This window comes from Amphiura filiformis, chromosome 1, assembly GCF_039555335.1.
Source record: "Amphiura filiformis chromosome 1, Afil_fr2py, whole genome shotgun sequence".
Lineage (NCBI taxonomy): Eukaryota > Metazoa > Echinodermata > Ophiuroidea > Amphilepidida > Amphiuridae > Amphiura > Amphiura filiformis.
Genome location: NC_092628.1, coordinates 38033477 through 38048959, shown reverse-complemented (window position 1 = coordinate 38048959; position 15483 = coordinate 38033477). Strand labels below are relative to the sequence as shown.

At 34.4% G+C, this 15483-nt stretch overlaps 1 protein-coding gene across 1 annotated transcript; it reads right to left on the bottom strand.

Moving 5' to 3' along the window:
- Window positions 1-6896: 6896 nt before the first annotated feature.
- LOC140166141 (uncharacterized) lies at window positions 6897-13921 on the bottom strand. The gene is made up of 4 exons (XM_072189534.1): window positions 13691-13921; window positions 10140-10469; window positions 9811-9969; window positions 6897-7700 (listed from the first exon to the last, which is right to left on the bottom strand). The coding sequence occupies exons 1-4, from the start codon at window positions 13703-13705 to the stop codon at window positions 7590-7592; spliced, it is 615 nt and encodes a 204-aa protein (XP_072045635.1). The 5' UTR covers window positions 13706-13921; the 3' UTR covers window positions 6897-7589.
- Between the last annotated feature and the right edge of the window lie 1562 nt (window positions 13922-15483).

Here is a 15483-nt window from a genome sequence, read left to right as displayed (position 1 = left end):
GTTCCGTCCATTTTCTATTGTTCTAAACAATGGAAACCGGACGGACCCGGCGGTTGAATATTGATTTCCTCCCTTACATAATGTTCTGGTTTTTTTCACAGAATATGCTGTTTTAAAAACGGGACGGGGAATAAATAAAAGAGGTTTTTCAAACAGTGGTCCGTAAAAATCCAAACAATTGCGGGAATTCAAGCTGCCAGCAACCCAGCAAACACAAAAACGTTTTAAAAACGTTTTAAATAAGTTATATTTTGGCTTTTGGTTTTGGTAAAAACGTTTTAATAACATTAAAATGTCGGGTTATATAAAGGTCATGATAACGTTTTAAAACATTTTGTATGAAAACACACTACAACAATATTTTTAAATGTTTTCAAAAAATGTTATTGTAAGCTATTTTTGCAAACATTTTTGTTAAATATTGTGTCAATACTTTAATAACATTATGTTAAAATATTTGAACCCAGCAAACACAGAAATGTTCTTAAAATGTTTTTTTCAAAACCTTTTAATAACATTTAAATGTAGGGTTATATAAAGGTCATGAAAACGTTTTTAAAACGTTATTGAAAATATTTTGGGCAAACATTTTTCGCAAAATATTTTTCAACCCAAAATAACATTCTGTTTAGAATGTTTTGTATCAAGTTTTCAAGAATGTTTTGGAGTGTTATTAAAACGTTTTATACCCTTTATATAACCCGACATTTAAACGTTTTCTGTAAAACATTTTGTTTGCTGAGCAGTAGATTATCAAAAAAATGTTTTTTAAAGTTATGAAAACGTTTTATGCTCTTAATATACCCTTTATACACTCTCAGAACATTGGTTAAAAATTTTAACCAACTTGGTTAAAATTTTAACCAACCATGTATTTACAGGTGAACAGCCCAACAGTTGGTTATATTGTTAACCAACCTGGGTTGGTTAACAATATAACCACATGTTGGTTAAAAACATTAACCAACTACTGGTTAACATTACGGTAACCAACCAGTTGGGAAAAGCATGTTGGGCAAAATATAACCAATAGTTGGTTAAACACTATGAATGGGAAGTTCATTTCATTGTTCATATTTTAACCAATTGGAGACATTTGAAGGCAGGAAATTATATTATAAACATTTTATCGGGTATAACACTTGTTTAAGTGTGTGCGAGGCCAGACTGTGAGCATGACTTACGATGCTTTATCGACGACAGCTACCACCACCACAACCGGTAAGCTTAAGCTTAAGCTTTACCGGTTGTGGTGGTAGTTGTCGTCGATAAAGCATCGTAAGTCTTGCTCACAGTCTCGGCCTCGCACACACTTAAACTAAGTGTTATACCCGATAAAACGATATACTTTATAATATAATTTCATACCTTCAAATGTCTCCAACCGATCTTGAAGACCCCGATCCACCGCTTTGCAGCAAGCCACTCATATCGGCCATCTTGTTTTCTGAAATGCATTTTTGCCCAACACAATGACCAATCACAGTTCGCAAAGGAACACCATGTGACCATGGTTGGGCAAAACCATACTTTGCCCAACTTTATTGGCGGGAAAGGGATGTTTTTTACCAAGGTTGGTTAACTTTTAACCAACATTGTGTAAATACCATATTGACAGGTTTGACCAACCATGTATTAAACTGTATTTTGCCCAACTTCAAGAATCTTAACCACTGTTGGGCATTTTTTAACCAACTGTTTTCTGCCCATTCATTTTTTATCCAATGTTCTGAGAGTGTATAACCCGACATTTAAACGTTTTCTGACAACCTTTTATAACCTTTTGCGAATGATGTCGAAAACGTTTTGTGTTTGCTGGGAATATTGCAGTTTTTGTCGACATCGTTTCTGTTTTTGACAGGCATATTTTAGTATTATACCTTTAAGGGATCGCATAGCAACGTTTGCACATATTTGTTGTGGGACATGAGAGCACATCAGACAAATCAAATTGCATGCTGAATACGAGGAATGTCCTTCTAATATCCAATAATTTTGATTTTGATTAAATTCGCGATATAATACAAATTTTATGACAAATTATTAGAAATTAATGTTTTTGACATTTAATTTAACAGTCCTCGAAGTAAACTTTATCAATCTAATGATACGCAATTAAAATGTATGTAGCTGGGAGGAAAGGCTATCCATCATTTTAAAATTTGGACCTTTCGTATCGAAGATATTCCTTTTTCCCCAGAAGACCTAAAATGTTCAAGTTACGTCTTTTGGGGAAAATGTGCATATCTTCAATACGAATGGTTAATTTTTACAAATGATGGGCGGCTTTTCCTCCCAGCTACATGTCATTAGATTTATACAGTTTACTTCGAGGACTGTTTTAAAAATATGAAAAATATAAAGAGATCTCTATTTTTAATAATTTGCTTTTAAATTTGTAATATATCCTGAATTTCAAAGAAGCAAAATTATTTGATATCAGAAGGACTTTCCTCGTTTTCAGACTTATGCAATTTGATGTGTCTGAAATAGGCCTACTAAGTGCCATGACAAGTCCATAAACCACCTTTTAGAATAGGTTTGCCCAAGGAGTTCAATATAATAAACATAAACTTGGATTGAAATAGATTACGTAACGCACTGTTCCTTTTGGCCAAACTGATTTGCCGACAGGTACCACAATATTATTTCGAACAAAAGTGTTTAAATTGGAAACTGATTCGACAGCATATTAACACTTTACCTGACAGGTGACTATCAATAAGTGATGAATAGAAAGTCATGCGTAAGCGCAAACACTGGTTTTGTCATTAGTGGTACCATTGTTCTCAGGTATCCCTAAGGTTTGTTTGTGCGGGTCTCCAACCTATAAAGTAAGTTTTAGCTGTCGATGTACGTTTCTTTATCACCCACCTGACTTCAGGTGCTTCATCTAAATAAATTGAATGCTCTTGCTGATCGATTACACATCAGAATGTATTAAAGCCTGCAGTGCTGACCCCGTGTGCATGAAATGTCCACTAAGTTACTCTTTACAGTTGTTGAGTAGACAATGAGACCTTACCAAAAAGTGCGGTTAGACTTTGCGTAACCAAGCAATAGCTCTCCTAAAGGTCAATGAACTTTGTACAGGGGTCAAACTACAAACTTACTTTAATCATGTTAAAAATATACCAATGTATTCCTTTAGTCACAAGGATTCAGAAAATGTATAGTTTGACATATCTAGGGTGCGCCGTTTATTACCAAAAGATTAAAGGTCAAATGTTGTCCGCTACAGGGGTCAACAACGTAAAAATACTCCGATTTTGACGCAAGAGGTGTCAAAATGTTCGTTTTGATAGAACAATTAAGAATAATTTGCACTAGGATAAATCGTTAATATGTCAACATGCTTTCCTTACCAAATTACCAGTACAAAATATGTTGATCTATTTTGCTGCGTTACCTAGGTAACGAAATATCCTACATATGGCAAACTATTCTTTATTTTAAGGTCGACCATATTCTTTATTTTATTTGTTCTATCAAAATTTCGTCAAAGTCGGAGTATTTTTACGTTGTTGACCCCTGTAGATGTCAACATTTGACCTTTGACCGTTTTTCAGACTCCACATCGCAGCGCGATGCGAGGCTGCGAGGCTTTTAAAACTGAAATCTCAGCCAGGTTTTTACGAATTCTCATCGCGCGGTGGAAATTTCGGTCCGCGATGGAGTTGGATTTTGTTCAACTTTTTCGCATCGCGCTGCGATATCGCAGCCGTGCACGCTTGTGATTGGCTGCAGGAAAATCAAGGTTGACAGAATGACCATAAAAGAAGATGCAGACCCCACATGCATTTCGTGCGATGTAATTGAAATGCACATTTTAATTTCATCGCGCGATGTTGCAATGTTTTAAAAGTATCGCAGCATCGCATCGCGTTGTGGAGTCTGATTCGGGCTTAATAATTAGTCCCGCTGATTACATTACCAGCCGATCAAAGTATAGCTGAGTTATTGCCAGGTTATGCAAAGTCTAACCTTACTTTTTGGACATGGCTCATGGTCACTCAACGTCAACTATTTCATGCACACGGGATGTGGGTGGGGTGTATTTCAAAACGACTCATTTTGTAAAGATAAAGTGGTTCGTAAAGCCTGCTCTGTAATATCCGAACAGTTTTATTCAAAACAATAATAAAAAAATAATAAATGTAGACATTTATATAGCGCTTTATGCCGTAAACAGCCTCAAAGCGCTTTACATTTATTCCGCCGTCATTAGAATATGTCGGAACCACGTTTGCAGCCTACAATTGGCGCAGGGTTCATCAGTACAACGACTGTGACAACACCTAACAGCTTCCCATTGCACCTGGGTGGTGATCATTACTAATAGGCAATATATAAAAACAAACCTTAGAAGTCAAGATGTAAAATAGGAATTAAGCATTGGTTGAGACTAATTGTTGTTAATTTAAGACATTGCTTTCATGCTTTCATGTTCATTCAGAATATAAATTTTCAAAATATATAATTAATCCAGTAAAATAAAGAAAGAAAAACATCCTTTACAATATAAAAATAACCTTAACCTTTGTTTGTTTGTTTACCCAGGTTGGTCCGTGAGGAACACATGCTAATCCATGGAAAACCATGGACCGTTCCAAGCTCATACAAATGCACAAGCCTGGATAGCCAGTGTAGGCTAATATATGCATGCTGGCCTAGATAGCTTTGATAAACAAAGCAAGAAATGGAAGAAAATAGCTAGGAAAAAGAGAACAGAGAGAGAATTCCCAAACACAATTGTACAATTTTACTCTTAGCCCTTACTTCGTGAGAAAGGAAACTGGAATTCCAATCTTAGGCCCCGATTTCGTTTTTATTACAATATGTATAAGTGCATTATGATAAACAGATCCAATCTTAGAAAATTAAGAATGACCCATTCATATTTTAAAATTTACATGGTATCCCTGCACCTAATATGAAATTTACAAATATATAATATTATATATATTGTTAATACCACAATATGCATAATATGCATTGCATATCCTAATGGTTCAATTTAAGCAAATTCTTGTAAGTAAATTTTGCATTTTTTGTAAGCAAAGCTAACCAAGCCATATAATAAATGATCTTTTCTAAATCTAAATGGTTAGCACTGTTTGATAGATTTGTTTAATATACCGTAAAACCTCGTCTACAAGCATATAGAGTGTTTTGATGCAAGCTTAATTAATACGAAGCAGCCGTAAATATGCCAATACAATTATATTGGTCTTACAATAGTACTTGTTTGTATAATGCTTGTATTGGTAACTTATTTGCTCAAACTCCATAATGTTATCATTGTGTCGATGGATGGCCCCTGGATTAATTTATCTTTCCAGCAATAGCACTCTATTTGCTTGTAGACAAAGTTTTACGGTAGGATATTTCAACTCCGTGACTTCATTATATCCCGGCTTCACCTAACAAGTAACATTGAACCGAAACGTTTCTAGAATGAAACTGACTAAAATTCCACCAAATATGTGGGTATGGTGTTATTAAATAATTATGTTGTCTGTAGTGCGCTCATTGAGTGCAAAATAACGATATAAATTGGCGTTTCTAGAACGAAACTGACTAGAAAAAAATCCACTAAAATGTGGATATACGGGTTTTTAAAATATTTTACTGCGCTCATTGAGTGCAAAATATCGATATAAATTTAATATCGAAGCATCGAAGCTAGAAAAGAGTCATTAATTTAGGCTATCTGTCAAAATGGTATTCTGTTCAATGCTTTGTTATTTTAAGATTTCGAAATACAGGCAATATTAATATTTCCCGGTATTTTGTCCACGTTTTAAATTTAACTGTCAAAAAGGCGTTTGAGCGCAAACAATCGATTATTTATATTATCATATGACCTACTGAAACTAGTTAAATTGCTTGCCGAAATGAGGTCTAAAATAACAAAAAGTTTGAAATTAACGACCGAAACCAAACGCGGGGATCGTAATGCAAAGACTTTTGTATTCAAAACTTTCGATGAAAAAAAACCAAATTAACTATTAACGTTGGTTGAATACCATTGTGACACACTGCTTAAAATACTGACACCAATTGCAATTTCGATCTTCAATTGAAACCGTAACCATGGTCACGGTCTTTTCTTACAAATACATAACATCTATTATGGTTATAATAAGATATAAAACATTATTTTGCTAACATTACAAGCTACTGTACACTCATAGAAATGACTTGTTCGCCTTGTTGGCGCAATTCAAAAGGAGTAAGTTTGGACAACTCAAAAATAGTGTAAAAGTTGCCAAAACAAAATTCATTTTAGTTAGCCGAACTTAAAAAATGCTGAAAAAGCTCAAAAAGTTCCGTCAACTAGTCAACTTTGTTGGCATTACTTAAAAAGTTGATGTAAGTCGTTGCGTCAACTTTTTAAGTAATGCCAACTTCTGAATTCAAGTTCAGGGAACTTAGAAAAATAAACAAGGTTCAAAGAACCAATTAGTTGAGTTATTGTAACTCAACATGTAAGTTGATGTAACTCGTTCATATTAAGTTACTGGTACTTATTGTTTTGAGTTATTCCAATTTGGTACTTTGTTACTTAATTCACGTAATTGGATCTTTTTCTGCACAATTAGCAGTATTCAAATATTTATTTTTGTAATCAGTGCAAATTTTTGTATACTATAGCACACCTCTAGAAAATTATGCTAACCTAGTTTTATTTTCTGAGTTGTAACAACTCAATAAAGTAAGTGCAAATGAGTGCGACCAACATAATGATATCGAGTCAGTTGTCATAAACCTATGTAAGGATAAATTTTCCTTAATTTAAAAACAAATATAATAGCCTCTTATCATGCTTATAAATTACAGATGATTCATGCGGGTAGATATATTTGTATTTTTAATTCAAATTTTCCCTAAACCATACATATTCATAATATTAAACAATGAATTTCACGCTTAAATAATTTGTTTTTGCAATTGAAACCACAATGCTTCAACAAATTACGAAATTAATTGTTGATAGATTTCCCTAAATTGAAGTAATTATTATAGAATCTTTTTATCAATTCTTTTACGTAGTCTTACACGTATAATATACCTGAGTAATGTATTAAAATACTATTGTTTTCTTTGGAATAGAATTTTAAAATTGCAACATTTCCGGTGAATATAAATAAAAAGAATGCGGCATAATGGGCTATTCCAGAAAATAAGTGCCTACCTCCTAGACATGATAGAGGAGTAACTTTAAAATCAAAGAAATGTCCAGATTTGTCTGCTTTCTGAAAACTACTGGAATTCCAGTTGCCAATGTCACTTGAAAAAGCTTGGAAATGCATTTAAATGAATGAAAAATCACGAAAATGTCCAAAATATAATCTCAAATTGAGGATTTCTGATTTTGAACTATTTTTCTGCCGGATTTTTTGCCTTTGGACGCTTTATAAGTCTGGATTTCATACAGTCACGACTGGACAAAAAGTCCGGAAATCCAAACTCCTCTAGGGGGTGTGTATCTATTTTCAGGAATAGCCCAATTAAGCGCCATATAAATAGATAAGGTGTATCATTCTCCTGCCTTCATGCACTGCCATCGCCTCCTCAGTAGGAATTTACAACTTGACACAAATACAAGCGACTGGTACTTGTATGGTTTCCATTCGGTACATTTGGTAACCATCGGTGCAATTATCCTTTGTCCATACTTTAATGGGATGTTTGATCTGTGTTGGTCAAAATAAAAGACAGACAAAATGTATAATTAATTACGAGGGTAATAGAGTGTCTTTTACAGGCAGAACGGAGCCGATGGACACGACCTCGCCATTCAATATAGCAGAACACCTTTCAATTAATGATCATCGTTCAATTTGCGAAGGATCAACACAAGATGCATTATCAATTTTTTTTACAAAATACTTGTTTTCTCATCTTAGAATTAACTTACACACTTAAAAAATTCAGACGAGTAGAACAAAAGCACGCTCTTTCCTGTTTTTAATTTGAAATTGGTCAAAATGATATTAAAATGTTGCAGCCACAAGTCAAGTAAAGGTACGTTTACAGCAATATTAAACTTTTCCAGCACAACATAATATGTGACCGTACACCACGAATGAGCCGTAAATGTCCTCAATTGTATTCTGAGTTACAGTAAAATGGGCATGAAGGTCGTATTCATAGGTACCTCAATTTGGTGCTACGTGTACCTCATTTAATGAGATACACGTAGCACCCAATTGAAATACCTATGAATATGACCTTCATGCCTATTTTACACTGTAACTCAGAATACAATTGAGGACATTTACGGCTCATTCGTGGTGTACGGTCACATATATGTTTGAGAAGATTTTGCCCACCTATATACATGCACATTTTCTTAAGTGAGATCCGGATGTTTGAAGAAATTGACGTTTTCGAAGAAAACAAAAAACTTTCCACTAGTAGAATCTAAATGCGGGTATAGACAATATCACATACAATATTAGCACATTATTTATAGGGACACTTTCTTTTGGGGAAAAAAACCTAAAAATTCAAACGAAAACAAAATAACCACATTCCCCATGGAACAAGAAACAAGGATCTAAAATAAATAAAAAGATGAACCGAGATGTTTCCTAGGGGCTCGAACCTATGCATCTGGTAATTCATGTTAACACAAAGCTTGATAAGACATGACATGCAATGACATGCATTTATACATGATGTGTACATGTAGCGAGTGAGTCTTTAGAATAACAACTGGTACTTGTAGCGACTAAAACTATGGCAAACTACATTTACAGTATCCAACTTTTACCAATTATGTAAACAAGTTAGGGGCAACATCCCGCTAACATATGTGACCATACACCACGAATGAGAGCCGTAAATGTCCTAAATTGTATTCTGAGTTACAGTGTAAAATGTGCATGAAGGTCGTGTTATAGGTACCTCAAGTTAGTGCTATACATGTATCTCAATTTGACAGCGCTAGTCAAACACCTTTTAAAGCAATCAATAATCCTACTGTTGAAGAGGATAATAAGCTTCTACCTATCTCTATAGAATTCTTAAATATCTCTAGTCTTTGTTTGCTTTGGCTAAATCCTGTTCAAAGCATTGTATTTTGTTTAGGTATGTATAACCAACAATTAACAATGAGAGGACATTCCTAAACCTCGTTGACTTAGGGAGGATTTGAAATGACCGCCAATTATGACTGTTTGATATTTATTACCAGCAATGTGGGAAAAGAGACACATGTAGAATCGAAAAAGGTATACCATTTTGCTGAAGAAGCAAACTTCAACCAACCATAACCACGCTTCTGGATATCGTTTGAAGTCAAATGATACACCATTTTAAAGCTTATGATATATATTTTCTAAACACGAAATAAAACAAAATTGACGGAGGGCGGAATTTACGGCTCATTCGTCGTGTACGGTCACATATCACTCATTCATTTTGTGGTGAGACATGGACTTTTTGAAGTAAAAACCGGAAAATATTCGGTCCAAAGTAAAAATTACCCAAATTCTCACTTCGTCACCCTTCGATCTACTATAGTTTCACTAAGACTTACCTGTAGGTTATTGTATACCTATTTGTGTGTTTTGAATCTTCATTTTGTTTTGCATTCTTGGGTTCTGAGGGTGTGTGTGGGATGGGTGTGTCTGTGGGTCATGGTGAGAGTGTGTATACTAGGCATGTAATGTGGGTGCGTTCTGAGCACACTATCCAAGTAACAAGATAGATCTATTTGATAGCTATATCCCCATCTCATTCATATCATATCAACCCATGACGTAAACATCTACTCTTAATACAATATTGCATGCATACCTCTTGGCATCCTCTGTCCTCACGATCCATGCAATTTTCGCAGAGACACCGTGCTTTCTTGATATAAGCAGGAATGCGATTCTCGTTGTAGTCATACACGGAGTCCCACGGACAACTGGCTACAACATTGCTGGGCTGCTTGTGAGCTTCAGTGCATGACTGCATAATATGTTATAATAAAGAACATAAATATTTTAGAATTCCAAAAATAGACTGATAGATGTGTTATAAGCAACTACTTTTCAATATCAGTAAATGTATAATGTTCAGGCCCTGTTATTTTTCCAGTATCTCATACTATTTCACAGCCAGTTGTATAAAATACATACCATTTTGCCAGGCTCTTCATAATGATCGCGTCTGGTGTTGAATGGATACAAAGCGAATGTACCCTGTGTATAAAGGTCTGCACCATCAAATACATCGTCATGTGGTTGACAAATGTCATCGGTTGCGGGTTCAGAAGTTGTTATTGGTGTGGTTGCGGGTTCAGAAGTTGTTATTGGTGTGGTTGCGGGTTCAGAAGTTGTTATTGGTGTGGTTGCGGGTTCAGGAGTTGTTATTGGTGTGGTCGCGGGTTCATAAGTTGTTATTGGCGACGCCAAACAGTACATGATCTTCATGCAAATCAGTAGAGGTACACAAGTAGTACGAAAGAGCTAAAAAAAAAACACGTTTTGTTTCATTTAAAATATAACATTCGTTCAAGAATTTCTAAATATATATTTACCGAACGTTTCAGTCTTCATTTTCACTATCGTTTTTTTTAAATGGCGCATAATAAAATTTCAATAAATACTCTGCCTTATATCTTTTAGACATATGATGTTTCGAATTTTTACACATAAAATTATTTCATTAGAAACCTTCCCACTCGGCTATTTCAAAAAGGTGATCGGGTTTCCTCAGCCTATACCTATGCATTAAATTAGCGTTATTTGATTTTACTCTAAAACAAATAGGAGAACCGTTCTTATGACGCTACACCACCATAGAACTACTATAGAGGACGTTTATAAACTACAAATTATGGCCATTTTACTATGATCCAACCCTGCATTTGGCTTGTCAATAAACATGAAAACGGATGGTTACCAATCATTTTGATACAGCTTTTTTAAAAGTTTTAAAAGTTGATACGGTATACTTAACATATCAAATAGTTTACTGCTTGTTTGCATAATAACCAAAATATAATTTTGGCTCAAAAATTTCTATTTGTGAGCACACTCATAGAAATGACTTGTTCGCCTTGTTGGCGCAATTCAAAATGAGTAAGTTTGGACAACTCAAAAATAGTGTAAAGGTTGCCAAAACAAAATTCATTTTAGTTATCCGAAATGCTGAAAAAGCTCAAAAAGTTCCGTCAACTAATCAACTTTGTTGGCATTACTTAAAAGTTGATGTAAGTCGTTGCGTCAACTTTTAAGTAATGCTAACTTCTGAATTCAAGTTCAGGGAACTTAGAAAAATAAACAAGGTTCAAAGAACCAATTAGTTGAGTTATTGTAACTCAACATGTAAGTTGATGTAACTCGTTCATATTAAGTTACTGGTACTTATTGTTTTGAGTTATTCCAATTTGGTACTTTGTTACTTAATTAACGTAATTGGATCATTTTCTGCACAGCAGTATTCAAATATTTATTTTTGTAATCAGTGCAGAATTTTGTATACTATAGCACACCTCTAGAAAATTATGCTAACCTAGTTTGATTTTCTGAGTTGTAACAACTCAATAAAGTAACTGAGTGCAAATGAGTGCGACCAACATAATGATATCGAGTCAGCGTTACTCAAAATTGTACGCGTTGGCATTACTCGGAAAGTTGACGCAACGACTTACATCAACTTACTGGGTAATGCCAACGAACAATTTCTATGAGTGCAGGTGTATTGCAATAAGTGGGAATGCCGTACATGAGAATCAGACTACCAATCACAAGACACCGTTATAGTATTTGAATTTTAAATAATCCATTTGAAACTAAAGAGTAATTTCCGCCGCAAAATATCGAATAGATCTACGGCTCGAAAAATATGCCCTTATTATGTACATTGTTCTGATTTGTTGGATTTGCAATAATAAGACTGGAATAATAACGGTTTCACTTCCTCAATGATCGAGATTGTATATACAGCGTAGGTAGCTGTATATATTTGCACTGAACATGACATTAAAGCCATAATGTACAATTTCCTTCAAATTTTAAATTTATTATTCTATATTCAAAATGCTGAAATAATACTAGTAATAATTGTCGGGAAGGGTTTCTGTCTATTTTGAGCTGAAATAACAAGGTAAAGGGAAAGAAACCCTACTGGTTATTTTGGACGTTTAACATGCCGTTTTTATAGGAGGACTTTATGTCGAACTTTGCTCTGTTGACTTACAAACACAACTGGCCAATTTGGCTGATTCCGCGGTGCAAGCATTACAAATATGCCAAAAAACCAGGATTGAAAAAAATTAACCAATTTCATATTATAAGATCATACATTATGGCTTTAAATGAATGAGTAGCGCCATTTATTTACGCCAATTTAAAATACTTTTTGTAAATCACAATCGATAGGGGAAGCAATCGGGGAAATCCACTTTAAAATTACGTCGGTCACGGGTCACTATCCCGCATTGTTTGCTAGACGAACTCATCTATAACGGTAGGGTGAAGTAAGATGAAAGTCCTCAAAAATTTTCAAACAATTTCTATACTTTTATGATTTATTTATCATTATAAAGGGGGTGAATCTTTGTACCCTTGAATCATGAATGAATAGCAAGACTTGACCCTTCCTTTAAATGAAACCCCACATGAAGTGTATAACAGGGACTACTGAGATATTATCCTGTTCAATTGTATCAAATGCTTTCTCAATGCCATTAAAATATATCAGCTCTCACTGGTGCATCAAAGGACACAGACATATTTACATTTGTACTTAATATTTAAAAAAACATGAAATTCTGATATCTTGCTCGCTCTTAAATTCACAACATCTATTAGAGCGATTATTATCATAGTATTAATAAACTAGCCGACGATGTGAGGGAGGTTCAGTGGTAAGTTCCTTGTTGTTCCTGTTACATGGTTAAAAATGAATAAAATGAATAAAATTCATCAAAGTATTATTAGGTGCGACTGTCCACTACACGGCCATAGCGGAAGTAACTTTTTCATATTGGTGGTGGAAGTTGTTTGTGTATATTCATATATCATTTAAGTGTATAAGTTCCTGTTACCATATTAAATGCATAATTCTAAATTCCAGTTTTGTGAGAAATGTCTGTTCTGGTCCATGGGGCCAAATTTGAAATGAGACAAAGGCAAAAATATGAAGTAAAAACATTAAACTACATAAGAAAAACACATCACAATTTCAGAACAGATTTGCCAGATTTTAAAGGAAATTTAAATTTTGTACTTTTATCCGAACCTGAGGTCTTGAGCCGCTTGAAATACGTGTCAATATGCATTAACCTCATTGGGCCTGGCCTCACGAATCTCGAGACTTGCACAAAACTGTTTAAAACATGTTAAAACTGTTTTAAATGAATTTCATTTAAGTCAAGTAGCTGCCAGAACGGAGTGTAATCAAGTTGTACATAATTTATTATACACACGTAATTAACAAACATTATCCATAATTATACAATTCCTTCTCTATATATATATGTCCACTTTCAGTCTATCAAAATTGCATTATTGCCCAGGATTATTGCATTTATTAAATCTTATGAATGGGTTTTCCAAATAATAAAATAAATTGATAATTGCCATCGCAGTCTGTAAGTAAGTACAAACGTCCTCATTTGCATTTGAATTAATTATATAACCAATGAAGCTCTAAATGTTACACGAAGAAGCAAACTTCTCACCTGAAATAATTCCATAGGATACACCTGTTTTCTCTGCCACTTGCTAAACAAAATTTTAATATTCTTCTCAATACCAATTTTTCTCCCGATGTGTTCTACCTCTGCTGACTGACACTCCCTTCTCTTTAATAAATAAAGAATTTATTCAGCAGCATCATCTTGATTCAGGTACATTTTGTTATTGTTTTCCATTTCGCAATTTTGACCACGTGCATTTAAAGCATTGTTTAGTCATTCTTACAAATATATCCACTTGCTTGGTGGCTATCTAAATTCAACGACAAGTGTTTGAGGGTTTTCCCCATCATGCTTAAAATATCATCTAAATGGCTCAATTAAGGTCATATGGCCCTATACTGTTCCATTTAGTATAATTGTTGTACATCGTGGATTCTATCTATTGAAGTACATCATTCATGACAGCAGTATTTATCTTGACACAGGTACATTTTTATTTTTCCATTTTGCAATTTTAACCACGTTCATTTCAAGCATTTAGTCATTCTTACAAATATATCCCCCGCTTGGTAGCTATCTAAATTTAACGTTTGAGACATTATTGTTATCATCATTCTGATAATAATAAATTTAGCTAATAATGGTATTAATCGTCTCATTTGTAGGTCAGATAATATTTTGTTGATGTTCAGGTTTATACGGTAATTGTTTATCGGCCGTATTGTTTTTGCAAATACAGACTTGACATTTAGTATGGAATATTTTTTCGCAAAATTCCAAGATTGGTCTGAAAGGGGTCTGCATAAACCGCACGGGCTAAATATTAATTGGGGTGTGTCGGGTGATGATGTAAAATAATTGTTTGATAGAAAATGTGCTTTTCATGAGTTCACATTATGGTGCTCACAATTTAACGAATTTGCCTAAAATGGCGAATTAAGGGAGGCTGAATTTGAGCTATATGGGGGACACAATTTATGACTTTATGCAACATTATTCTGTTATTATCAAATTTATAGGGGTTTGAGGTGACATTTCCTAAACGTCGTTAGCAATTGGCATTCATCACATCTGAAATACACTTGCAATGTATCAATATTTTGAACATGGGAGGAGCTTAAAATATGGCTTTTAAAAGTGGTACGTACTCAAAAAGTTTTAATGGTCCACCTGATGTCAAATGTTATAAACTTACGGTACAAAGCAACTGCGCGGATTCTTGGTTGTCCAATGAACTCATGCTGTTTCTTTGTGTACAGTAAGTTTATAACATTTGGCCCCAGGGGGCCATTCAAACTCTCTGAGTGCGTACCCCTTTTCAGAGCCATATTTTGTAAAGCTCCTCCCACTTTCAAAACTGGTAGATTTCAAGTGCATTTCAGTTCTGACGAACACTTATTGGTATTTAGGTTCAGCAAAATCACCTCAACCTCAATAATTTTGATAATATCAGAATAATGTTGCTCAAATTCAGAAGTTTTACCCCCACAAAAATCAAATTCAGTCTCCTTAAATCCGCCATTTTAGGCTAATTCACTACATTATGAGCGCCATAATGTAAACTAATGGAAAGCCCATTTTCTGTCAAATTATTACTTTACACCATCTCCCGACACATCCCAATTAATATTTACCCCGTGCGGTTTATGCAGACCCATTCCAGACCAGTCTTCGCATTCTGCGAAAAAATATTCCATACTAAATGTCAAGTCTGTAGTATTTATCCAAAATAGCAAAGTAATAATCCGGTTGGAAATTTTCATTTCATATTTCGCTATGTTTAGCACATATCCGAACGCCCATGCACCCCTTTAGCTACGTCACTGGACACAATT

Coding starts and splice junctions, on each gene's coding strand:
- LOC140166141 (XM_072189534.1), bottom strand. Junction 9,970..10,139: donor ATGAAGAGCCTGGCAAAATG/GTATGTATTTTA, acceptor CATATTATGCAG/TCATGCACTGAAGCTCACAA. Junction 7,701..9,810: donor AGGACAGAGGATGCCAAGAG/GTATGCATGCAA, acceptor TGACCAACACAG/ATCAAACATCCCATTAAAGT.